We start from the raw sequence: 25915 nt of genomic DNA, 5'->3' as shown, positions 1-25915 counted from the left end.
TCAACAATTTCCAAAGGTGCCTTGCCTGTTGAAGAATGCATCGTATCGTTGTACGCATACTCAGGCATGGGTAGATACTGTTCCCACTTTTATCCGAAGACTGACACAGCATTTCAACGGATCTAAAACAGTAGAGTTAGCCTCTTCTTACTGTCCATCAGTATAAGGTTGAAATGAGGAGGAAAACTTGGGCATGGTGCCCATGTTTTCAAACAAGCCTTTCCAAAATAGGCTGGTCATACGAGGATCACGATCACTGACAATAGACTGTGGCATACCATGGTACTTGAACACATTGTACATAAACAATCGTGCCATCTAATCAGATTTTATCTTCTTCCTGACAATAATAAAATGGGCCTACTTGTTGAACCTGCAAATATACCATCATTCCCATCGGTGTTCTTGGAAGATCAAAGATGAAATCCATAGCAATACTTTCCCATGGCTTATCTGGAATAGGTAGTGGCCGTAACAACTCCGCTGCCTTTTGCCCGTCAAACTTGACCTTTTGGCAAATCACGCACGCTCGCACAAAGGCATCCACATCTCTCCTCAAGTAGGCCAATAAAAGAATGTCTCGACCGCTTTTACTGTCGCATCTATATCAGATACCACGAGGCCCTACATACGGTGGGGCATGGCTTTCTACCATAACTTTATGTCGCAATGGCCTAGTGACACATAATCTGCCATGCATCATCATAAAACCATCTGAAACGAACGAAGAGAGTGGATCTCCCGGCTACACGGATCGCCTACAGACACGCGTCAGACGAGCCACCCGACCATAGCCACCATCCGGCAGCTCCCCGTGTTGGGGCCAGCGTCCGAGGACGTAGGCGTGCACCTGTAAGACCGAGCGTCCCATACCACCCGGCCTCACCTCCTCGAGGTGACCTCGCGCACTCCTAGCCTCTCGGGCTAACCATTGGCACTCTGCCAGTGGGGGTCGATGATTGCAAATGAGGCCTTGGCCTCCCTTTTATAATAATGGCCGGCCATAGTGCACACTGGCCGTGTTCACACTACGTCCGCACGGACACTGGATGTCCATCCCGACGACGTCTGGACTAGATCCCCTCTCCAGAGAGCGGGACATAACATACTTCCCCCCTTAAGAACCATTGATGTCCTCATCAATGAAGTGGGGATACCGAGCTTTCAAAGCTCTAACTTCCATTTAATTAAGTACTCGTCATAAGCCTTTTGGCACGAATGACGGTACGATGCATATCTTGCCATACATTTTCCTCGATGGGCACAACGTCGGCTTCGCCTAATTTTACTTTAAGGCGGCTGACATGAAACACTGGATGTACACTAACATCCGAAGGAAGAGCCAGTTTATAGGCAACTTGGCCAATTTTCTTTGTGATCAAGAACGGACCACAATATCTAGCTGAAAGCTTATAATGCTTTCCTGTTCGCATAGTCTTGGAATCCTTGGGTATCTTCAGATAGATCCATTGTCCCACATCTAGAGTCCTTGGAGATCTCTTTTGGTTAGCATAAGTAGTGACTTGATCACGAGTCGTTCTTATACTATCCTTAGCCAATTCGAGCATTTCTTGCATGCCATACAGGAAATCACGAGCTTGGCGTTCCTTGACTTTCTCTAAGCCAATAGCAATTGGGGATTAGGCTCAAATCCATACATCAGCATGAACGCGCTAAATCCAGTAGCAGAATGCTTGCTACTATTATAGGCAAACTCTAAATGTGGAAGATATCTTTCCCAATCAGAATGCCTGTGAGAGACATAGGCTCTTAACATGTCCTCTAACGTCTGATTCATCCTCTCAGTTTGTCCGTCGGACTCAGATGGTCAGAAGACGACATACTCAACTTCGTCTGAAGATAAGCAAACACATCTCGCCAAAATCGGCCAGTGAACTTAGTATCTTGATCACTCACGATATCCTCTGGCAAACCATACAGCTTATAAAGCTGATCGACAAATAAAACCGCAAACTCATGGCTTTTTACTGTTGATTTCGTTGGTATAAACTTTGCCATTTTTGTGAGTCTATCGACCACAACCCAAATAGCGTCATTGCCCCGACTAGTACTTGGCAAACCAAATACAGCTTATAAAGCTGATCGACAAATAAAACCGCCAACTCATGGCTTTTTATTGTTGATTTCATTGGTATAAACTTTGCCATTTTTGTGAGTCTATCGACCACAACCCAAATAGCGTCATTGCCCCGACTAGTATTTGGCAAACCAACGATAAAGTCCATGGAAATACTTTGCCACTTTGCATCTGGGATTTTCAATGGGTGTAGCAGGCCAGCTTTCCTAAGGCGATCTACCTTATTGACCTGACACTGAGCGCATCTCTTCACATAGCTCTCTATGTAAGAGCACAACCTTGGCCAATAGAAATATCGCTTGACCAAAGACAAAGTTCTCTGGATACCTGGGTGCCTAGTGCTAGGAACATCATGGCATTCGGACAAAATCCTTTGTTGAATCTCATTGATTTCCGACACGCAGACTTTTCCATTTATGAATAATAGTCCACCTTTAATGGGATATTGTCGCTATCTCGTCTCTCTAGCACGACTCACTTGGGTCTCCGGATCACCCAAGCCTGTACGCGAGCCATGCCCCGCTTCGACCTCGTTCCATATCTTGCCAAAATGGCCATCGGAACGACATAGCTCTCGGAGAGAGAGATAGAAATCCGTCGAGATTTCAGCCATAGACAAGGCATTAACCTCAGGAATCCTGGTAAGTGCATCGGCAACTCGATTGCTGGATCCTTTTCTATAACGGATCTCAAAGTCAAACTCTTGCATAAGCTCAACCCATCTAGCCTTCCGGCCTCTAAGATCACCCTGATCACAGACTTAGCGCAAGGAGTAATGATCTGTCCATGTAACAAACGTGAAGCCATACAAGTAGTGCCGCCATTTCCTCAAGGCGTGGACTACGGTGTAAAGCTCCTTCTCATACGTTGGATAACGCATCTCAGCATCAGAAAGTTTCTTACTTTCAAACGCAACATACGTATGGTGTGGAATTGGCACCGTTCTCCACATTTATAATAATACCGTAGGGAATGTGCCCTTCCCTTGCCACTTTTATCCCCTCTAGTGTTGAAGGGGGACTTATGCTTCTCCTCAAGTGTTTGAGGGACTCTCTTATGATAAAAATACCGCATTTGCACCAAAAAGAACTCATTACCGATAACATGTATCATCCTAGGTTGCCATGCCGTGGTGTAATCCCCATGTGTCTCTTTGTCAGACATCGCATAAGTTCTTCAATCCTTGTCACCTTCATCTATAGTGTTTCCAATAAAACTGATGTAAATTCATTGCTTTAATGTGCACATGATGCTTTTGAGATAACTTAAACGAAATCGAAATACGGAATATAAATGTACCTTTGGTATTGGTCATTTGCACATGGATCGGCTCCTAAACCTTCCTTACGCTGTTACACCACCTTGCCAGTAGTATGTGTTTTACGTCATCGTTTCTGTGATATCTATGGCATCCATGGCCAAACCTGAAACCAGCAGACCGAGTGAGTTTTCTAGGCAAGATTACCGCCACAAAATACACCATGACTCAAACAGTATATACGCTCTCTCAAAATGCACTTGCCTGATTGTTGCAAATTTCTACTGCAGGCCGTCTCCATTCCAATAGACGATATTCCAAACAAGAAGCTTCTCAAGCACTTTTTGTGCTTTCTGAAGCCCACCACATTTGGCATACAAATCGACCAAGGCAGTGCCAAGCACAACATCTTTTTCAACCGTCTCCTTCTTCCCCTCATCCAGCCGGCCGCTGGCCCTTCTCCAGGATGTGACGGATTCATCGTCTCCTTGCTCTCGGCGAGGTCAACATCAGCTACATACAGACAAACCCCTCTTCTGATAGAAGCATGCGGTGGGTTCTGTAGTACTGTACCCTCGGCCTCACCTGTTGCATCGCCTGTTCACTATCTTTTCGAAGGATGTCTCGCTTAAAGTTAAATTGCATTGTCGTGCTTTTCTACGAACAGCCGAGATTTCAATCATCGAATGGTTGAAATTGAGCCAAGTGGCTCACTCCACGATCCAGAAAGTGCAAAAGTTCATTAGGCTCACCAAGTAACAAGACGTCCATCCTGGTATAACGCCGCACCAATGGCATTCACTAGCATCCGTTTCAACCACAATGTGCAGTATTGGTGGCACAGTAGTCACCAAGTGCTTTAGTGTACGAAAGCTCTCGTCGAGACACTCATTCCAGACAACAGGGGGATTACCTTTATGGTGAGGACCCGAAGTCTTCAGCCCTTTCACCCCTCCTTTTAAAATTTGCGTAAGCGGAGCAGCAATTATAGAGTAATCCTTGATAAACTTGCGAAACAATCCAGTAAAGCCTAAAAAGGACTTTACTTGGCGCACGTTCTTCAGAATGGGCCAATTTCGCACTTTATCCAGTTTTTCAGGGTCGACCCAAACTCTTCCCTAAAGAATTCGCACTTAGAAGCCTTAGCATAAAGCTTCTCAGTTCTCAGTACTTCGAGAACAGTGCGTATATGTGCTAAGTGTTCAGACAAACTTCGGATGTAGATCAAGATGTCATCGAGAAAGACAACAACGAAGTTGCCTAGAAACGGTCTCAGCAGATCATTCATCATCTGCTGAAACGTGGCTGGAGCATTGGTCATGCCAAAAGGCAAGACCAAAAACACATAGTGACCATAACGCGTATGGAAACCTATCTTAGGAATATCTTCCAGTTTGATCCGTAAATGGTGATAGCCTGATCGCAGGGCTATCTTCGTAAAGTACAATGCTCCATGGAGCCGATCTATCAAATTGTCCATGCGTCTCGTCCTCCTCGGTTTTACTAAACCGATAGGGTTGCTTTGAGAAGGGCTGACTACCAGCCACCAACTCAATGCCATGATCTACTCCTCTCGAAGGCGGCAAGTCAGGAGGTAGATCATAAGGAAAAACATCCTTGAAATCAGTCATGATTTCTCGAATAAGGTTGGATTCGTCGGAATCCCAAAGTTCAACATAGGAACATGAAACTTTTTTACGAAATTCAGTGACAGAAGTACCAAGCACTAATGAATCAAACCAAACAGATGGTACACATTGATAAAAGTCAACATCAGAAGACTTTGTATCTTTATACATTTCCAAAGCAGTAACAACTGGTATTTCAATCGAATTCTAATACTCCTCTCGGTTTTCCGCGACGGAGTCCTCCAGTTTTGATTTACGAGACGAGGGCACTCCAGGTAAGAAATTATTTTCTGTTTTTGCATGCCATTCTCATGGAATACCAACATTAATATTTGTCATCTCCAGGCGCTTTATATAGCCTTTATTTTGCTCCCGAAATAACAGCTCAGTCGACGACTATGATGTTTTCTCTGAGCGGATTTGAAAGTCGACAATTGCAGTGCAAATTGCCGATAATGTGCATTCACAGGTTGGACGAATCACTCAATTGTCTCGTGGGGAGAAAGAGTGTACACAGGTTGCAGTTAATAATTGGCTTCGCCAATGGACAACTTATGTTGATTTCCATGAAGAATCAGAAGCACAAAGGATGCAGATGCTTCCTCGGTACTTGATGGGTGCCGCTGTCACCAGGAGGTGTATTTTTCCTGTTGCCTTCCGTAAATAAGTATTAGATATATTTATTTTATTTTTACTTGTTTGTCCCAAAACCCTTGAAAAGGTGCAAGTGGACATTGCATGGCCAGTGTGAAACGGCTGCAGCCAAATGGGTTTCTCACATCGGGGATCTAGGTCGGTCAGACAGGGACTGCCCGGGCCAGTTAGCACTGAATTCTGATGAGTATGGAAGCTCGTGTGCGCCAAACTGGAATTTGGGCCACTCGTCAAGTCACTGCAACTTTATAAGTTGAAAGGGGCCAGTAAATTAACCCACATTGTAGATGTTGGTCAAATGGTAGTCTTCAACGATGGTCAGGAGACCGATAGGGACGCCATGGAAGCATCTCCTAAAGTTTAGGGAACTGCTATTTTTGACCGGAAAATGTGTTCGCGTCATTAGCTCTGGAATGACAAGGGGAACATTTTATTGCTCTACTGCCAAGTCAACTGACGCACCAGTTGAGATATTTTTAGCAAGGAAAGCCCAAACTCAGAAACTGGGTGACGTGTCAGCCTGTGAGCGATTCTGCCACTCTGGGAGGCAAAAACGAGCTGCATATCAACAAAGGGGGGGCCATTCTCAGCCTCAGGTGGATTGTAGCAGGTACAGAAGCTATGGAATGCTTACCTTGCCCTCTATGCACAGTATGGTGACAGGAGTGATGCCCCGCACGCTACATATTGCTCTCTTTCTCCCCTACGTACAGTATGTTATGCCCCACTAGTGGGCTTCTCATTTGACCTATGTACAGTTCTGGGGGTTTATGCGCGTTTGCCAAGGCAAGAGCCTTCTGAACAGGAACCGGATTAGCTAATTGCTAATCCCCCACAGGTACGCACAGTTCCATCACGAAAGATTGCGAGTTTGGAGAGTTTTCTCGCGTGAAAACTCGTCCAATTCACAGGGGAACTGTCCCATTGCGTGCGGGAGCCCTTGGGACACGCGTAGGCCTGTTCGCTCCGCTAAAAACGATCCGAAACAGGGAATTACAGCCTGCTGTGTTTTTCTGCAGGTTTAGGGTTTCGCACCTAAACTGCAAGGGAACATCGGGGGAGCCTCGTGAGAGCCTTGGGATGCGTGTACAGGCTTTTGGGCTCCCGGCAGTGAAAAACAGAGAATTACAGCCCGCTGAATTTCTGTGACAGCTCACCAGAAAGCTTCCAGATATCGAGGGAATCCGTCCTAGACAGGTGTTTTTGACCTACAGGGGTTTTTGCGCCGTTATGCTGTCGAAATTCGGTCGAAAACCTGCGTTTTCAGCCTTCGCCAGGTTTGGACAGCTTTGTAAAAGCTTGTGCTAAGCGGTCGGATCGTCTACCTTAATTTGAATAAAGAAATACCGAAAGGGGCGCCAGTCTTTGGGGCCTACAGGGTGTGAGTCTCGTGTGCGCAGTGACATTCTAGTCGCTGGACGCAACTGTGTTCTCTTCCCTTCTCAATGCTCTGTGTAAAGTTAACAGGTAATTGAAATAGTACCGCCCTCTACGTTGTACGGGCCGGTTATATGGTTCCATCGACGGGATATTCACTTTTTCTTCAAAAAGTGCAGCGTGGATTGTTGTGGGTGAAAGCAACACAGAGCTTGTCGATATGGCAGAGAAGAGAGACCAAGTACCTGAAGAGAGATCTTCCTCACATGGCACAGAGAAAATTCCTTCAACTCTTCAAGAAGAGGACAGGTTGTTTAGAACTCAACTGCGTTGTTGCATGGACATGTTTCAGCAGTTGGCTAACAACCCAAGGATGCAGGAATTCTTACAGGCTCCGACACAGGGTTTTCAGCCTCCTACACAGGGCATGACTGAGCCGTTGCAGGAAAAGGAGATTTCCAATGCGCAGAGGACTCATGATGCTCGAGGGAAAGCCCATGTGGTTGAGCAACTAGCGGTGTCCAATGATCCAAAGCAACTTGCTTTAGCTGGACAGGAACCGTTTGTGAATGGTCAAGGGAGCAATGAACAGGCTATGCGTCAGACCCTTCCATTACCTAATACTTATCCTGGTTATTTTGGAGGTGGTTCAGTGTTTCAAGCTATGGCTGGACCTTCCACAGGTTATATGCCAGGGAATGTGTTCGGGACAATGCAAACAGGCATGGGTAACCCTATGTACGCGAACATGGGTATCCAACCTAGTTTTCAGGGTGCCTATGGCCAGTTTCGAGTGCCTAGAACACAATTTGGTATGGCTGGTTTTTCGCAGCCATACGTACAAAATGCAGATATGACAGGGAAAACAGTTGATGCGAGTGCTGGAATGAACACTCATGGAGCACCACTGCTACAGGCACCTGTTTATGATAATGTGGCTCCTTTGAGTCAGCCTAAGGATTACAAGGAAGGTGGGCAGGGAGTGAAGTTTGAAACTTTCAGAGGAACTGAGGACCAATTAAAGGCTTTGACCTTTATACAGCAGTTTGATGCAGCTTATGCTGGAGGCAACTTCACGGAATCTTCAAAGATACGCAAGGTTGCCACTTTCTTGAAAGGGAATGCGCTTCAATGGTGGACCGCATTGTTGAACCAAGGTCAAGCCCCAACAACGTGGGTCCAATTCAAACAACTTTTTGCGCCTGCATGGTTGACAAACACTTTTGAAGTGGATGTAATGACGGAATGGCACGAGTTGAATGCTAAACAGTGTGCGGATCTCGAAGAGTACAATAAACGGTTTTGGGCCGCACTGTTGCCAGTCACCTCTTACAGGTTTGTGCCTTTGTCAGAACAAATTGAGAAGTACTGTTGCGGATTGCCCAAGAAAATCAGGGACTACTGCACAAAGACTACTGTCATGAATATGTTTCAATTGATAGAGAATGCAAGAGTGGCCAACAATCTGTCGAAGGGAGATTCCAATGGATTTAATAGCCACAAGAAAGGGGCCCAGGGCAAACAGTTTTCAGCCAAGGGCAATGTTGCAGCAAAGTCTTCTGAGCCTCCCACAAAGAAGCCCTCCACTGAAGAAGCTGATACGTCCAAGAAGCAGTCTAAATCTTCTTCGGAACGAGGACAAGGACAAAAAAGGCATTTTTCTGGCAAAACTTTTCAAGAAAGGAAAGCTCTTAGGGAGGCCAAGAAATGCTACATTTGTGAATAGGAAGGACACTTTGCAAATGAGTGCCCACAAAAGAAGTCACAGGATAAGGATGACAAGTCAGACCATAAAGGGAAGAAGCCAAAGCCGAGTGCAGGACTTGTTCCAGATTTGGTTGGAGATCAGTCAAACACAGATGCCACGGAGCTGTGCAGAGCTTGGGGCAAAGTTAGAGACCAAACAGTACTGGTTTTCTTTGATCCAGGAGCCCGTGCAAATTTCATATCACCAGAATTGGCATCAAAGTTGGGCATTCGTGCAGAGGAGATAAGTATGACATGCGAAGCAGGTTTGGCATGCCCAGGACATTCAGAGCCTGTTACTCCCATTCTGGGAAAGCTTCGTCTGCACATTCAGAGTTATGTGGATGCGGAAGAATTTCATATTATGCCGCTTGAGGGCTGTGATGTGTTATTGGGTATCCCATGGTGTTACAGGTTGCATGCTATGGTGGATACTTACAACAAAAATATTACCCTTGTACATAGAGGAAAGACTCATGTCCTTGATGTAAAGCTTAAAGGCAAGTCTGTTCCAGTTGTTTCTGCTTCTGCTATTTCATATGTAATAAAGAATCATCTTTCTGCGTACTTGATCTTTGCAAAAGAAGTACCTCAAGTTGTATCTAATTTGTCTACCTTAGATAAAGACATGTCAACTTTTTTGAGTGGTTTCAGTGATTGTTTTTCGGACTCTTTGCCAGGGGAGTTACCTCCTGAGAGACCTGAGGATCATACTATAGATCTTGTGCTAGGTTCTAGTCCACCGAAAAGACCACCGTACAGGGTTAGTGCAGCCCAGCAGAAAGAGATTATGGGTCAGGTCAACGAGCTTTTAGAGAAGGGGCTGATTCAGCCCAGTTCATCCCCTTTTTATTCGCTTGTACTCTTAGTGCAGAAGAAGGATGGTTCATGGCGCATGTGCATTGACTATCGCGCCTTGAATAAGAATATTATCAAGAACAGGTTCCCCATACCGAGGATAGATGACATTCTTGATCAGCTTGAGGGAGCGTCATTGTTTACAAGAATAGACCTAAGAGCGGGTATCATCAGATACGCATTAGACCAGAAGATGTCCATAAGACTACGTTCAGGACAACATTTGGTCTCTATGAGTTTCTTGTCATGCCATTTGGTCTCACAAATGCTCCTGCCACATTTAATAGAATGATGGACAGAATTTTTAGACCACATAGAAACTTCGTGGGTACCTTCTTTGATGACATGATTGTCTACTCAAAGTCTGAAGAGGAGCATAGGGATCACTTGACCGCAGTTTTCAATGAGCTACGCAAGAATAGGCTACTCATCAATGCGAAGAAAAGTGAGTTCTTTTTGCAAGAAATTCACTTCCTTGGGCACATTGTTTCAAAGGATGGGGTACGCATGGATCCCGCTAAAGTAGAAGCAATTCGGTCATGGCCAGACTTGAAGTCCGTACATGACATTCGAAGCTTTCTAGGCTTATGTTCCTATTACAGGAGGTTCATCCGAAATTTTGCTGAGATTGCTTCTCCACTCCATGCACTGCAAGGAAAAGGAGTTACTTTCAAGTGGACAGCCAAGGAAATTTTAGCGTTCAAACACTTGAAAGAGAAGCTGACTTCAGATCCGGTAATTATTTTGCCAGATCTTTCTAAACCTTTTGTGGTTCAATGTGATGCGTGTGGCCATAGTCTTGGTGCAGTTCTAATGCAAAATGGCCGAGTAGTCGCATATGAGAGCAGAATTCTTTTGAAGACTGAAAGGAACTTGCAAGTCTATGAGAAAGAATTGCTGGCAGTAATTCATGCTCTCACTAGTTGGAAACACTATTTGCTAGGGGCTGATTTTGTTGTCCAAACGGATCATCAAACCTTGCGATATTTTCTTACACAGACGAAGTTGTCTGAGAAGCACATGCGATGGGTAAACATCTTGTCAATGTTCCATTTTCAGATTGTGCATGTGCAAGGGAAAAAGAACGTGGTGGCTGATGCGTTGTCACGAAAGCCCCAAATTTCAGCAATGTCAATTCCGTACCATTGTGAACTAGACGAAATGAAGACACAATATGCTGAAGATTCAGATTTTGCAAGGATCTATGACCAGCTTGTTGATGGGCAACATCATGAGCACTATATGCTTAAGAATGACTTTCTCATGATGCATGGAAAGTTATGCATTACTAAACAGTTACGGCCAAAGATTTTGATGGAAAGTCATGCTCCACCTTATGCTGGGCATCGTGGAATTGATGCGACAGTGAAAGGGGTTGAGGCATTCTTCTATTGGCCAGCTTTGCGTCAAGATGTTGACACATTTGTAAGATCATGCTTAGTATGCCAAAAAGTCAAATTTGACAGACAAAAGCAACCGGGATTGTTGCAGCCATTGCCGATCCCTGATAGGCCATGGGAAAGTATAGCAATGGACTTTATCTTTGATCTTCCAAGGACGCAAACTGGAAATGATGGGATTTGGACTATCATTTGTAGGTTCAGTAAGTAGGCCCATTTCATTCCTGTTAGGAAGAAGATAAAGCCAGAACACATGGTCAAGATATTCATGAGCAATATCTTTAAATATCATGGGATGCCTCAGTCAATTGTCAGTGACAGGGATCCACGTATGACGAGTCTTTTCTGGAAGGCATTGTTTGAGAACATGGGCACTACGCTCAAGTTCTCTTCTTCGTTTCATCCGCAAACTGATGGACAGTCAGAAGAGGCAAATTCTATTGTCTTGGACCTACTCAAATGTTATGTCTCAGAGCACAAGGCAACTTGGGAACACCATCTCCCATTGGTTGAATATGCTTACAATAACACTGTGCATACATCAACAGGTAAGGCACCATTTGAGATAGTGGAAGGAGGAAAGAAAGTCCCACCCATTTTGCAGACTAAGGACAAGATATTTGAGGCAGACAAGTATGTGCAAGATATGGATGAAACATACAGGAAGATAAAGATTGCTCTTGAGAAGACTCAGGCTAAGCAAAAGAAAGCTGTTGATCGTCACCGTCGTGAACTTGTATTTTCACTTGGTGATTGGGTACTTTTGCGCTTTGAAAAGGCCAGGTTAAGGAAAAGGAAAGGCAAGGAACGCTTGTTTCCTAAGCTCAGTATGCGATATTATGGTCCTTTTCAGATTTCAGAAAAGATCAGCGATGTAGCTTACAGGTTAAAGCTACCAGAGGCTGGAAAATACATAATGCTTTTCATGTCAGCCTTCTAAGGCCCTTTGTTGGTGATGTGCCAGAGAATATGCTTGATGAGGAACAACTCGAAGTGGAAGAATTGGATGAAATCCTTGTTCCTGAACAGATATTGGCACATAAAGAAAGAAAGGTTAGAGGAAAGGTTGCAAGACGCTATTTGGTGAAGTTCAAGAACTATCCATCATTAGATGCCAAATGGATGGAAGAGTCTGAATTGCTTGATTCACCTCAGCTATTGCAATTGTATCTTGAAGCCTTTCAAATGGAACCCACAGTGACTTGATGCAGCCTTTTTGGAGCAAGGCAAGAGCATGGTTCATGATGCTCAAGAGAGTAGTTAAGCAATTGTATCTACTCTTTCCATACAGAATTTAGCTAGAGAAGTTTGTGCTCAAGAGTACACTAGAAGAATTCTATGCTTGATATATGTGTCGTAGCCAGGTTGGTGGGATTGTTTAATCGTCCAACGCTACATTTCCGGAAGCATGTATATCTTGGATTCCCATCATAGAATATATGTGATATCACGAGATATCTGCATGTATTATTGGCATGCAAGCGAGGTCGTTTGCAGTATTTCAAGGGTGGGGTGTGTCACCAGGAGGTGTATTTTTCCTGTTGCCTTCCGTAAATAAGTATTAGATATATTTATTTTATTTTTACTTGTTTGTCCCAAAACCCTTGAAAAGGTGCAAGTGGACATTGCATGGCCAGTGTGAAACGGCTACAGCCAAATGGGTTTCTCACATCGGGGATCTAGGTCGGTCAGACAGGGACTGCCCGGGCCAGTTAGCATTGAATTCTGATGAGTGTGGAAGCTCGTGTGCGCCAAACTGGAATTTGGGCCACTCGTCAAGTCACTGCAACTTTATAAGTTGAAAGGGGCCAGTAAATTAATCCACATTGATGGTCAGGAGACCGATAGGGACGCCATGGAAGCATCTCCTAAAATTTAGGGAACTGCTATTTTTGACCGGAAAATGTGTTCGCGTCATTAGCTCTGGAATGACAAGGGGAACATTTTATTGCTCTACTGCCAAGTCAACTGACGCACCAGTTGAGATATTTTTAGCAAGGAAAGCCCAAGCTCGGAAACTGGGCGACGTGTCAGCCTGTGAGCGATTCTGCCACTCTGGGAGGCAAAAACGAGCTGCATATCAACAAAGGGGGCGCCATTCTCAGCCTCAGGTGGATTGTAGCAGGTACAGAAGCTATGGAATGCTTACCTTGCCCTCTATGCACAGTATGGTGACGGGACTGATGCCCCGCACGCTACATACTGCTCTCTTTCTCCCCTACGTACAGTATGTTATGCCCCACTAGTGGGCTTCTCATTTGACCTATGTACAGTTCTGGGGGTTTATGCGTGTTTGCCAGATTGCGAGTTTGGAGAGTTTTCTCGCGTGAAAACTCGTCCAATTCACAGGGGAACTGTCCCATTGCGTGCGGGAGCCCTTGGGACACGCGTAGGCCTGTTCGCTCCGCTAAAAACGATCCGAAACAGGGAATTACAGCCTGCTGTGTTTTTCTGCAGGTTTAGGGTTTCGCACCTAAACTGCAAGGGAACATCGGGGGAGCCTCGTGAGAGCCTTGGGATGCGTGTACAGGCTTTTGGGCTCCCGGCAGTGAAAAACAGAGAATTACAGCCCGCTGAATTTCTGTGACAGCTCACCAGAAAGCTTCCAGATATCGAGGGAATCCATCCTAGACAGGTGTTTTTGACCTACAGGGGTTTTTGCGCCGTTATGCTGTCGAAATTCGGTCGAAAACCTGCGTTTTCAGCCTTCGCCAGGATTGGACAGCTTTGTAAAAGCTTATGCTAAGCGGTCGGATCGTCTACCTTAATTTGAATAAAGAAATACCGAAAGGGGCGCCAGTCTTTGGGGCCTACAGGGTGTCGGTCTCGTGTGCGCAGTGACATTCTAGTCGCTGGACGCAACTGTGTTCTCTTCCCTTCTCAATGCTCTGTGTAAAGTTAACAGGTAATTGAAATAGTACCGCCCTCTACGTTGTACGGGCCGGTTATATGGTTCCATCGACGGGATAGTCACTTTTTCTTCAAAAAGTGCAGCGTGGATTGTTGTGGGTGAAAGCAACACAGAGCTTGTCGATATGGCAGAGAAGAGAGACCAAGTACCTGAAGAGAGATCTTCCTCACATGGCACAGAGAAAATTCCTTCAACTCTTCAAGAAGAGGACAGGTTGTTTAGAACTCAACTGCGTTGTTGCATGGACATGTTTCAGCAGTTGGCTAACAACCCAAGGATGCAGGAATTCTTACAGGCTCCGACACAGGGTTTTCAGCCTCCTACACAGGGCATGACTGAGCCGTTGCAGGAAAAGGAGATTTCCAATGCGCAGAGGACTCATGATGCTCGAGGGAAAGCCCATGTGGTTGAGCAACTAGCGGTGTCCAATGATCCAAAGCAACTTGCTTTAGCTGGATAGGAACCGTTTGTGAATGGTCAAGGGAGCAATGAACAGGCTATGCGTCAGACCCTTCCATTGCCTAATACTTATCCTAGTTATTTTGGAGGTGGTTCAGTGTTTCAAGCTATGGCTGGACCTTCCACAGGTTATATGCCAGGGAATGTGTTCGGGACAATGCAAACAGGCATGGGTAACCCTATGTGCGCTCGAGTTAGCTGATTACAAAGAGAACCTGGATTTCCACATCATGCGCCTGGACAGAGCAGATGTTATCTTAAGAATTCCATGGTTTTATGATAAACAAGACTCATTGTACATAGACTATTACATCACTCTCTTGTTTTTGTTAAGCAAGACATGCCTCATGTATCTGTGTCGCTTTGTAATCAAAATTCTGTAAATAAGGGGTGTCGTCTCCATTGGCTGGAACAAAATTTAATGGGCTGTGTCTGTCCGATCTGGTCACTTGTACCCCCTATCTGGAGCAATCACTCTCAATGCTGGTGTATGATACGCATCTCTGGTCCCGAGTCCTTGAGATTGACTGGAACGAAATTACTTGCTCCTTCAAATAGAGCCAAACATGTGCATCCGCCCTCATCACCATCTTATTGTGGTTGAGCACTTGTGAATAGCTCAAAATAATGATAGACTGCACACAAGTATTAGCACCCAAGCACTAGCAACCGCAGCTTCACAATTCTAAGTGGTAGTGGAACACAGACAGGAATTACACCATCTGGCACAAAAGTGATGCACAAACCCCCTCATTCAGCCAACACACACAACCAACACTGGCAGTTGATGAACACAGGATGGTCAGAAAAGAGGGAGAAACAGGGATAATCCCAATCACCAAGTAAACAGATGTCAATAATCCCTATAGTTCATAAGTGAGGGAGATGGGAGAACAAGAGTGGAGAGAGAGAGAGAGAGAGAGAGAGAGAGAGAGATGTATAATACTGGCAGCCTTGCTCTACCCTCACAACCAGTACAAGGAGGGACAGGCCAGTGCACATAAACATGTGGTCCTCCCTCACTGCCCTACTCAAAAGTATAGATATACTACAATACACAGATAGAGCATGATAAGGGCCTAAAACTCCTGGTAGAAAATATCAAGAGGGGGGGGGACAATACTCCAACATTGAAACTAGCCACCAGACCCACGTCAGGCCTAAACAAAGACCTGGTGTGTGTTCAGTGTCTCAAACAGGCTGTCAAACAGCACTCGCTCCCTAAACAGCTCCTGAGTGATACTAGAGCACAGCTGTAGATATATACAGGACATGAAGAACTCAAACACTTCCATAAAGGCATCATCACATTGATGCATCTCCAAGGCAGGCACAACAACTGGAAAGTCTTTACTTTGCAAAAACAAAGTTATTATCATTGAGAATTACAAGGGAAACGTTCATATCAGCGCTTTCTGAGTCAGAATAACCGTTTGGAAAACACAAACCACTCTAAACTAAACCCACCCAAAACATCCTCGGTGAACCCAAAAAATATTAACAATGGGTCAAAAATGTAAACCTGCATGATGATCTCATGAACAAAGGCTTGCTCCTGGTTACATATCGAATAAGAAATTAAATAAACAAAGGAGTATGTAATCAGAGTCAAACCTCCTCAATGCACGCCTCTTCTTCTTTCGTCAAAGGAGAAGTTTTCAGCCTTCGTACTGCCTGAAAGGAGAAGGAAAACAGCACCCCTCTTTAACCTCACGCATTTAAACAACCATAAATAAATGGAAAAGGTTGCAGGAATGCAGCAAGGGTAACTAAGGAAGTACCTTTATAGAATTTTCAGGAGCCCTGGCCGTGCTTCGATTTTTTTGCCTTACAAAAATCTGCCCCAACAAAAAACAAAAATCTTTATTCATCCTTGTTAAGCACAATAGGACAAAGAAAAGAAAGAGAATGTCCCCCCCTCTCAACATCCCCACCCCCCCCACCCCTGGTGCACAGCAGATTTGGCCTAGGAATCCTTGGCTTCTCACATGCATACTTGCTTTGAATGCCATGTTGACATGCTACAACCTTAGAGCCAAGGTAAGTGTCACCAGAAGGTGTATTTTTCCTGTTGCCTTCTTTAAATACGTACTACATATTTTTCTTTATTTTATTTTACTTGTTTTCCCCTAAACCTTTGAAAAGGTGCAAGTGGACATTGCATGGTCAATGTGAAACGGCTGCGGCCGAACGGGTTTCTCACATCCAGAGTCTAGATCGGTCAGTCTGAGACTGGTCGGGCCAATTAGCATTGAATTTTGATGAGTATGGAAGTTTGTGTGTGCCAGATGGAATTTGGGCCACTCCGCAAGTCACTTATAACTTTATAAGTCAGTGGGAACTAGAGAATTAACTCAAAAGGGGCAAACTGGACACATGGCGGCTCCAGGTGAATTTGCCAGATCCAACATGAAGAGGGGGCGCCCAATTTGAGAGAGGAGGCTGATTTGACTCACAAGTGAACTTATAGTGTGTGTGTGTGTGTGTGTGTGTGTGTGTGTGTGTGTGTGTGTGTGTGAGAGTAGTGGGAGGTCTACAACTTTAATGGAAAGCTTGCCTTCTCCTCTATCTCATGTAGCGCGATGATTTGCTCTCGTGCATCTCTCTCTCCCATTTGGCACATATGGTAATGCCCCACTAGTTGGGCTACTCAGATGAATATGTACAGTTCTGGGGATTTATGCGCGTTTGTCAAGGCAAGAGCCTTCTAAACAGGAACCGGATTAGCTAATTGCTAATCCCCCACAGATACGCACGGTTCCATCTCGAAAGATTGCGAGTCTGGAGAGTTTTCTTGCGTGAAACCTCGTCCAATTCACAGGGGAACTGTCCCATTGCGCATGGGACTCCCGCAGGCGTGTTCGCTCCGCTAAAAACAATCCGAAACAGGGAATTACAACCTACTGTGTTTTTCTACAGGTTTAGGGTTTCACACCTAAACTGCAAGGGAACACCAGGGCAGCCTCGTGAAAGCCTTGGGATGCGTGTACAGGCTTTTGGGCACCCGGCAGTGAAAAACAGAGAATTACAGCACGCTGAATTTCTGCGACAGCTCACCAGAAAGCTTCCAGATAGTGAGGGAATCCGCCCTAGACAGGTACTTTTGACCTGCAGGGGTTTTCGCACCGTTATGCTGCCGAAATCAGGTCGGAAACCTGCGTTTTCAGCCCTCACCAAGTTTGGACAGCTTTATGAAAGCTTGTACTAAGTGGTCGGATCATCTACCTTAAATTGAATAAAGAAATACAAGGGGCGCCAGTCTTTGGGGCCTACAGGGTGTCGGTCTCGTGTGCGCAGTGGCATTCTAGTCGCTGGACGGAAGTGTTGAGTCTCTCTCTCTTTCCCATCAGTACTCTGTGTGTAATTAACAAGTTGTAGATTTGGGGCCGCCCTATACTGTGTACAGGCCGGTTATAGTAAGTCTAGGAAAGCAGAGGATGATGTCCAACAAACTTGTGAACGGGTCTGAAATTTGGTATTAAACTAGTTTCTAATGTGCACAAGGTTGCAACTACGCACGTACGGATCCTATCCATACAATACGGATTCTTACCATATGGATAGGATCCGTACGCATATGTTTTTTTTTAAAAAACCGAAGACCGGCTGTCCATGTGAGGTTGCTTAAGTGGGGCAAGGGTTTTTTAGTCCTTTTACTATAGTCTGAAGCCGATTAGAGTTCGCAGCAAAACCTCAGAATCATTGTAACAATTGTTAATTGCTTCTTGAGTCTTTCATTGCTTTCAAGTTCTTGTAGTTTTGGCAATGAGCACTGATCAATTGTCACTTTTTGGTATTGAAATTTGAGATCCTATCATCATACAGGTGCCACAAACTGATGACGCTGCAGTGCCCACATACACGGATGCACACTGTTGATGTGGATCCAGGTTCCGGATTATGCGCCTGTCACTGGCATTGTACGGACTCCCGGATTTTACGGCGTAGATTGCGCTGACAATGCTGACGTGGCATTTCCGTACGGATTTGCGTAAAAAGCGCTGGCTGATTTTTATGGCAGCTTTTGGGCATCCCTTGTACCAATGAATAAGTTAGTTGGGCCCCACTTCTCAGAGCATCTGGACGCAGAGTCTGAGAGTGAGCACCCGCCGACTCTCTTGTACTTTGAACACAGATTAATAAAAAAAGAAATACCAAAAGGGGCGCCAGTCTTTGGGGCCAATACCTTTGGGCACGGAACTACGCCGGGCCGTGACATCTTTGTGAACTGTCTTGAAGTGAATCTCTGTTGTGTCGCGGTAGAATCTTGACTTGGGGTGTCCAAGTTTGTTACAGTGGTATCAGAGCGCGGTCGATTTCTCTTCTACCGGGAAATCCGATCCTTTTCTCACGGCACTTATGGATTCCAACAAGAAACAGTCGACTTCTTCTGTACCTGCGAATGCGGGAGGAGATCACGAAGAAGATTCTCATGAGCAAACAGAGGAAGAGTACGGCCCACCTCGGCCTACCCAGTTTGAGATTGAAGAGTGGAACGTCCACAACTACTTGACGAGGCAACAAAGCAGATGATTAAAATTACGAAGGATCCAAAATTTGCAAAATTTTTGTCTCTACAACCCATCGCACAAGTGCACACCCAGTGGCAGAAAGCCACAGAACCACTGTCACCAGCGTGTGACTACTATCTATCCTTTTTGTTGATTTCTTTCTTATTATCTATTTACTTTCACTTTTTGGAAACACCCCTCCGGAAATCTAACTGCCCTGCATTGCATAGCTAGTGTGGAACTGTCCAGAGGGAGTCCAGGCCTGAGGGCAAGAGAGCACTAAGGTTGGACAAGGACTATGGTTAGCCAAGTGGGGTCATTGACTAGCCAAAGTGGAATCCTTTGCTACAGAGGCGACATTTCAGTTCTGGATGTGGCCGCAGTGTACAAAGAGGGTCGGATGACCTAGAAAGATACAATGGCAGCATCTCCTAAAATTTAGGGAATTGCTATTTTGGGACCTGAAAATGTGTTGACGTCATTATCTCCGGAATGACAAGGGGAACATTTTCTTACTCTGCCGTGAAGTCAACTGGGCAACCGGTTGGGATATTTTTAGACGGCAACCCCGAAACGGGAAAATGCTTGTAAATGAGCCAAGTGGCACATTCTGGTGCACTTGCCTCATGTAACAAGAAGTGGCGCTGAATTTTAAGCTGGAGGAGGCTCATTTTCAAATTTGTCACAGGTTAAGAGCTATGGAGTGCTTGCTTTCCCTCCTATGTACAGTGCGGTGCCAGGAGTGATGCCCTGCACGCTACGCACTGCCCTCTCTCTCCCCTTTGGCAGTATGTTATGCCCCTCTAGTGGGCTCTTCATTTGACCAATGTACAGTTGTGTGGGTTCATGTGCGATTGCCGAGGCAAGAGCCTCTTGCACAGGTACTGGATTAGCTAGAGGCTAATCCCCCCGCAGGTACAGGTGAATTCGGAGAGGTTTCACGCCAGAAATCTCGTCCGATTCAAAGGGCAAGTAGCCCTACAAGTGCGGGAGCTCGAGGACTTGCTACGGATGCGGCCGGCACGCGAAACGGAGCCCGAAACAGTAAATTACAGCCTGCTGTGTATTTTTGCAGGTTTAGGGTTTTGGCCCTAAACGGACCCTAATACCCCCAGGAGGTTCGGGGACGCAAGGGGACCGCTGTACAGGTGATCTGGCGCATTTTCAGGGCTGAAAACAGAGAATTCAGCGTGCTGCAGATTCTCGCCAGGTTTTGCAAAGTGCCCGTATGCGTCGGGAAAGTCAGTCAATGCGTGGGAATACTGACTGTGAAGGGTCCTAGTACAGTTATGCTGCCGAAATCAGGCCGGAACAATTGAAATTCAGCCAAGTTTGTGCGGGGCAGCTTGTAGGGATCCACAGCATTTATTCCCTCTTTTAAAGAATTTATTCCCTCTTTTAAAGAATAAAGAAATACCGAAAGGGGCGCCTAAGTTAGGGGCCAATCTGGTGTCGGTCTTCTCATACAGGTGCATTCTAGCATCTGTATCCCATTCCCCTCTCTTGTGTCACTATAGCGCACGTAAAATAGACGACTAATAATGGGTGAAAGCTAAATCAAGGTTTGAAGTAAAGTCTACCGCCCTTTTTGGATTGAACAGGCCGGTTCCAACCACCCATCAAACCAGCAATCAAGAAACCTCCTTCTCCGAGGATGTTTACAGAGCAAGAATTACAAGAGGTGGTTCAGACACAGATCGGCCGGCTTTTGAATGCAAACAACAAATCGGAAAAGCACAATAAAAAGCATAAGAAAGGGACTGACTTCCCGGGTTATTTGGGCGTCAATCTTCTTTTGCATCGGCAAGAAAGCAGAAGAAGCGTGTACGATTTGAAGGACTACCCAGTTCTTCTTCTTCTTCTTCTGACAGTTCTTCTAGCTCTTCTGACTCAAGCGAAGAAGACAAAAAAGGCAAAAAGAGAAGCAAAAGCAAAGCTTCGGAAAGGGCAAGAAAAAGGCAAAAAAGCCTACATTTTGCCCAGTTTCTGACAGTTCTACAGAGGAGTCATCCTTAGACAGTTCGAACTCCAGCAATCACATGTTTTATGCAAAGAAGAAGCATTTTTACAAAGCCAACCAATATGACTTCCTCGAAGATAAAAGCAAGAAAGTAAAAGAATTCAAAGAAGGTGGACAGTCGATTAAGTTTGACTCTTTTTCTGGATTCCGAGATGCTCCGAGGGCTTTGGCCTTCATTCAGCAGTTTGACATAGCTTTCAGGGAGGGCATTACTCAGAGCACTCCAAGATTAGGAGGGCTACATCTTTCTTCAAGGGAAATACTCGGAGCATGGTGGTCCACCCTTCTCCTGAGGAAGGAAGCTCCACCTAAATGGTTGAATTTGAAAGGCTTTTTATTTCTTCTTGGCTGACTCGGGAGTACGAACGAGATATACGAACTGCATGGAATCATCTTCGGATGACCAAGGGAGATTCTCTGGACGCTTATTACGAGAGATTTTGGAATTCTTTTCTACCAGCCTCTTCATTTAAGAAGGTCTCGTTTAAAGAACAGATTGAGCGGTTTTGCTGCGGACTTCCTACAGAGATCCAAGACTACTGCCTGGAACGAAAGCCAAATTCTATTCAATTATTGATGGGTCATGCGAAACGGGGTTTTGCGATACATTCGGGCAATTTGACTTACCCCACTGATGAGATCTTGACTCAAAGAACCCAACAAACTTCTAACAATGAAAGTAGAAAGAGAAAGAGTTCCCAAGAAAAGAAAGACAAGGATTCACGACCCGGGCTAACTCTTCGAGAGAGGGCCAGCTACATCAAAGAGGGGAAGTGTTTTGGATGCGGGGAACATGGGCATGTCTCCACGAAGTGCCCTATAAAGGCACAGCAAGAACAGAATGAAGATAGGCCAGAGAGTTCGAGAGCAGCTGAGGAACATGGCAGATAAGGCAAGATGAGAGCAGGACTCGTTCCAGATTGCATGGGTACTGACCCAAGCACGATTAATGAAAGTACAGAACTTTGCCGAACTTGGGACAAAGTGAAAGATCAAAAAGCCCTGATTTTCTTTGATGGAGGAGCAAAGGCCAACTTCATTTCACCTGAATTGGCGGCACGGCTCGAGATTACACCCGATCGGATGGGACCACAAGCAGAGGCAGGGCACCCGGACGGGACATAGCCATTACAGCTATCATTGGCAAACTTCGGTTGCATCGTCAGGGGTATTTGGGGCACGAGGACTTTTACATAATGCCTTGGAAGGTTGTGATGTCCTCCTTGGAGTCCCTTGGTACCATAAGAACAACGCCATGGTCGATTATCGGGTGAAGAAAGCGACATTCACAAATGAAAAGGGCCGAAAATTTGTATTTGATGTGAAACTAAAGGGCGAGTCTGTCCCTATTGTATTGGCTTCGGTCGTTTCCAAATTAATGAAATCCAGTCTGTTTGTTTACTCGATCTATTTGAAAGAGTTAATGATGAACACAGGACGAATATGTCCGAACTTGATAAAGAACGCCAAGATTTTCTCCACACTCATGCCGATTGCTTTTCTGAGGGCCTACCAAGCAAGTTGCCACCATCTCGTCCTGAGAATCATACCATTGATTTGATACCTGGAACCACTCCACCGAACAGGCCACCTTACCGTGTGAGCCGAGCCCAGAATGAAGAGGTTATGAACCAAGTGAAGACCTCTTGGAAAAGGGTCTTATCCAGCCGAGTACTTCACCCTACTGCTCTCTGGTGTTGTTGGTTTTAAAGAAAGAGCTCTCGATAAAATCACCATCAAGAACAGATTTCCGATTCTGAGGATCGATGATATTCTTGACAGATTACAGGGATCCTCTTGTTTCAGCAAGATCAATTTGAAAAGCGAATATCATAAGATCCGAATCGCGCCGGGAGATGTCTACAAGACATCTTTTCGGACGAGCTTCGGTTTATATGAATTTTTGGTGATGCCTTTTGGCCTTACCAATGCTCCAACAACTTTCAACTGAATGATGGATAGGATTTTCAGAGAGTACAGATCTTTTGTTGGCAATTTCTTTGATGACATTATAGTCTTCTCCAAGGATGAGGCAGAATATAGAACCCATCTGCTACAGGTCTTTCAAGCATTGCGAGATCATAAGTTAGTAATCAATGCCAAGGAAAGTGAATTTTTCTTACAGGAAATACACTTTCTGGGACACATCGTCTCAGCAGCAGGAGTACAGATGGACCCGGCCAAGATTGACACTATACGTGATTGGCCCGATTTGAAGCTTCTTGGGCTTATGTTCTTACTACCGGTGGTTCGTTCGAAAGTTTGCAGAGGTCGCTTCCCCTTTGCATATTCTGACACATAAAGGAGTCCCTTTTCTATGGGGACCCACAGAGGTGACTGCCTTTCAGACTTTGAAAGAGAAATTGACTACAGGACAACTTTTGACTTTGCCGGATTTGCAAAAGCCTTTCGAAGTTTATTGTGATGCTTGTGGTCATAGTCTGGGTGCGGTGTTAATGGAAGAAGCCCATGTCATTAATGGCCTATGAGAACCGATTGTTTTCAAGGCCGGATTGACAACACAGATTTATGAGAAAGAGCTTTTGGCGGTTATCCATGCTCTTACTCAGTGGAGACATTACCTACTCAGAGCCGATTTTACGGATCATCAGAGTTTACGCTACTTCTCGTCTCAGAAGCAGCTTTCGGAAAAGCAGATGCGGTGGGCTAGCATCTTGTCACCGTTTCACTTCCAGATTGTCCATGTACAGGGACAGAAGAACTTGGTGGCAGATGCTTTGTCTCGGAAGCCATTAGTCTTGGCTATTTCCGCGATTTATCATAGAAGCTTCAAGGATATGGTCGATCAGTACGCCACAGATCCAGATTTTTCAGATGTATTCACACGAATAAAGTATGGGGAGGTAGTAGCGGGATATTCCATACAGGATGGCTACTTGATGAAGAAAACGATGTTGTGCGTTACACAGCCACCGTTGAGGGAAAAGATTCTAACCGAATGCCACTGTCCACCATTTACGGGTCACCGCGGCGTTGATACCACCTTGAAAGGTGTGAAGCGTTACTTCTTTTGGCCGAGACTCAAGAAGGACGTGGACGATTTTGTATGCAATTGCTTGGTATGCCAGAAGGTCAAGTTTGACAGCATAAAGCACAGGGATTGTTACAGCCTTTACCCATTCCCACCCGCCCCTGGGAAAGTATTGCTATGGATTTCATTTTTTATCTCCCGAGGACACAGAGTGGGCACGATGGTACCTAGACTGCTAGTGACAGATTTAGCAAGCAAGCTCATTTCATTCCAGTGAAGGAAACAGTCAAGTCATACCATTTAGCGAGATTGTTCAAGTGCCCAGATATTCAAATTACATGGCATGCCTGAGACAATAGTCTCTAACAGAGATCCCCAATTTACGAGCTTGTTTTGGAAGGCTATTTGGGAGAACATTGGCACATGGTTGCAGTTCTCGTCATCTTTCCGCACGCAGACAGGTGGGCAATCTGAGATTGCAAATTCAATCGTTCTGGATTTATTGTAGTCTTACATTTCTGATCAGAAGACTCAATGGGAAAAGTTTTTGCCCTTGGTGGAATTTGCCTACAATAACACGATCCACTCAAGGCGCCATTTGAGATTATTGAAGGTGCTACGAAGGTTCCACCCTTCCTAAGCACAAAAGATAAGATTTTTGAAGCCGACGAGTACACGAGGGACTTGGACACTACTTTTGCCAAGGTCCAGGAGGCTTTAGCGAAATCTCAAGAAAGACACAAGAAGGCAGCAGATTGACACCGTCGCGATTAGAAATTAAAGGAAGACGATTGGGTGCTCTTACGTTTTGAGAAAGCACGCCTGAGAAAGAAAAAGAAAAAGGAGCGGCTTCTTCCAAAGCTTAGCATGAGATACTATGGACCTTTCCAGATAAAAGAAAAGATAAATGATGTCTCCTTTAGATTGAAGCTGCCCGATACTTGGAGAATTCACAATGCTTTTCATGTGAGTCTTTTGAAGCCTTTTAAAGGCGATGTGACCGATGATGGGGAGCCAGATGAGCAACCCGAAGTGGAGGAAAACGAGGAGATCCTCGTTCCAGAACAGATACTAGCACATATAGATAGAAAGATTAAAGGTAAAGTGATTAGGCGGTTCTTGGTTAAATTCAAGAACTATCCTGCATTGGATGCGAAGTGGATGGAGGAGGACCTAGCAGATACTCCTTAGACTGTGGAACTTTACGTTGAAGCATTCGGTTTAGTATAGTCTACTCCGATAGAACCCCGATTTCAGCATGGGTGAATCTACTGCAGCGGGCATGCACAAGAGGGGAGTCACTCCGCTCCTTTGTCAATAGATTACCCCGATTTTTGATATAGAGTCATTGATTTCCCTCTGGGTTTCAGGGATACTGCTGGCCTGACATGTCACATGCACATCTAACCCTATGTGTACGTGGACAAGCTACTTCATGACATGGGTTCAACTCAGTTCAGTCAGCCTAGATTAGGAAGTGTTCTGGCACTTTTGTGAGTCTGTTCGCAGACCGTGCATGCCCAAGCACTTAGAGTAGATATACCTAGATGAATCCAGGATATACCCAGATTCACCCTTGAAGGAAAGTGCAAGGTATAGACTCATGGTAGTCACCCACGAGACAATACCATCAGCTCCATCATGCATAGTATTGACTAAATACCACGACATTCCCACTAACGTCGTCAGTGCCCAATAGTGGGTGTAGAACTAGGTACAAACATATGCTCCCAAACACAACACACACCACACGCACACACACATGAGCATACATCAACACAAAGTTCAGCGTGCTGAGTTTCTGTCATGACTCCGGAGATCAAGGGCAGACTCAGCCATAATGAAGCCTAGCACTAAGAGTAGATGCATATCCGCTGGTTGCACACAGCATGATCATCAGATTTCCATCAAAACCCATTAGGAGCACTTTTACAGTGCATAGACCTATTTTCCCTATTTTGAACAATTTTCCAAGGTGGAAAGGTACGTAGTGTACGGCATGT

General features: G+C 45.2%; 1 protein-coding gene across 1 annotated transcript in view; it reads right to left on the bottom strand.

Moving 5' to 3' along the window:
* The window catches only part of DUO3 (Homeodomain-like superfamily protein), a 53717-nt gene that overhangs the window by 7876 nt on the left and 19926 nt on the right, over positions 1-25915 (bottom strand). The window contains exons 5-6 of the mRNA XM_086523033.1: positions 16171-16227; positions 16004-16063 (exon numbers count right to left, since the gene is read on the bottom strand). Of these exons, the coding sequence (XP_086379159.1) occupies positions 16004-16063; positions 16171-16227 (117 nt within the window). The remainder of the gene's footprint in view (positions 1-16003; positions 16064-16170; positions 16228-25915) is intronic.

Source organism: Adiantum capillus-veneris, chromosome 11 (genome assembly GCF_014529385.1).
Source record: "Adiantum capillus-veneris isolate H3 chromosome 11, ASM1452938v2, whole genome shotgun sequence".
Taxonomy (NCBI): Eukaryota; Viridiplantae; Streptophyta; class Polypodiopsida; order Polypodiales; family Pteridaceae; genus Adiantum; species Adiantum capillus-veneris.
Note: the sequence above shows the minus strand (reverse complement) of the source record. Positions and strands in the feature narration are given on the sequence as shown.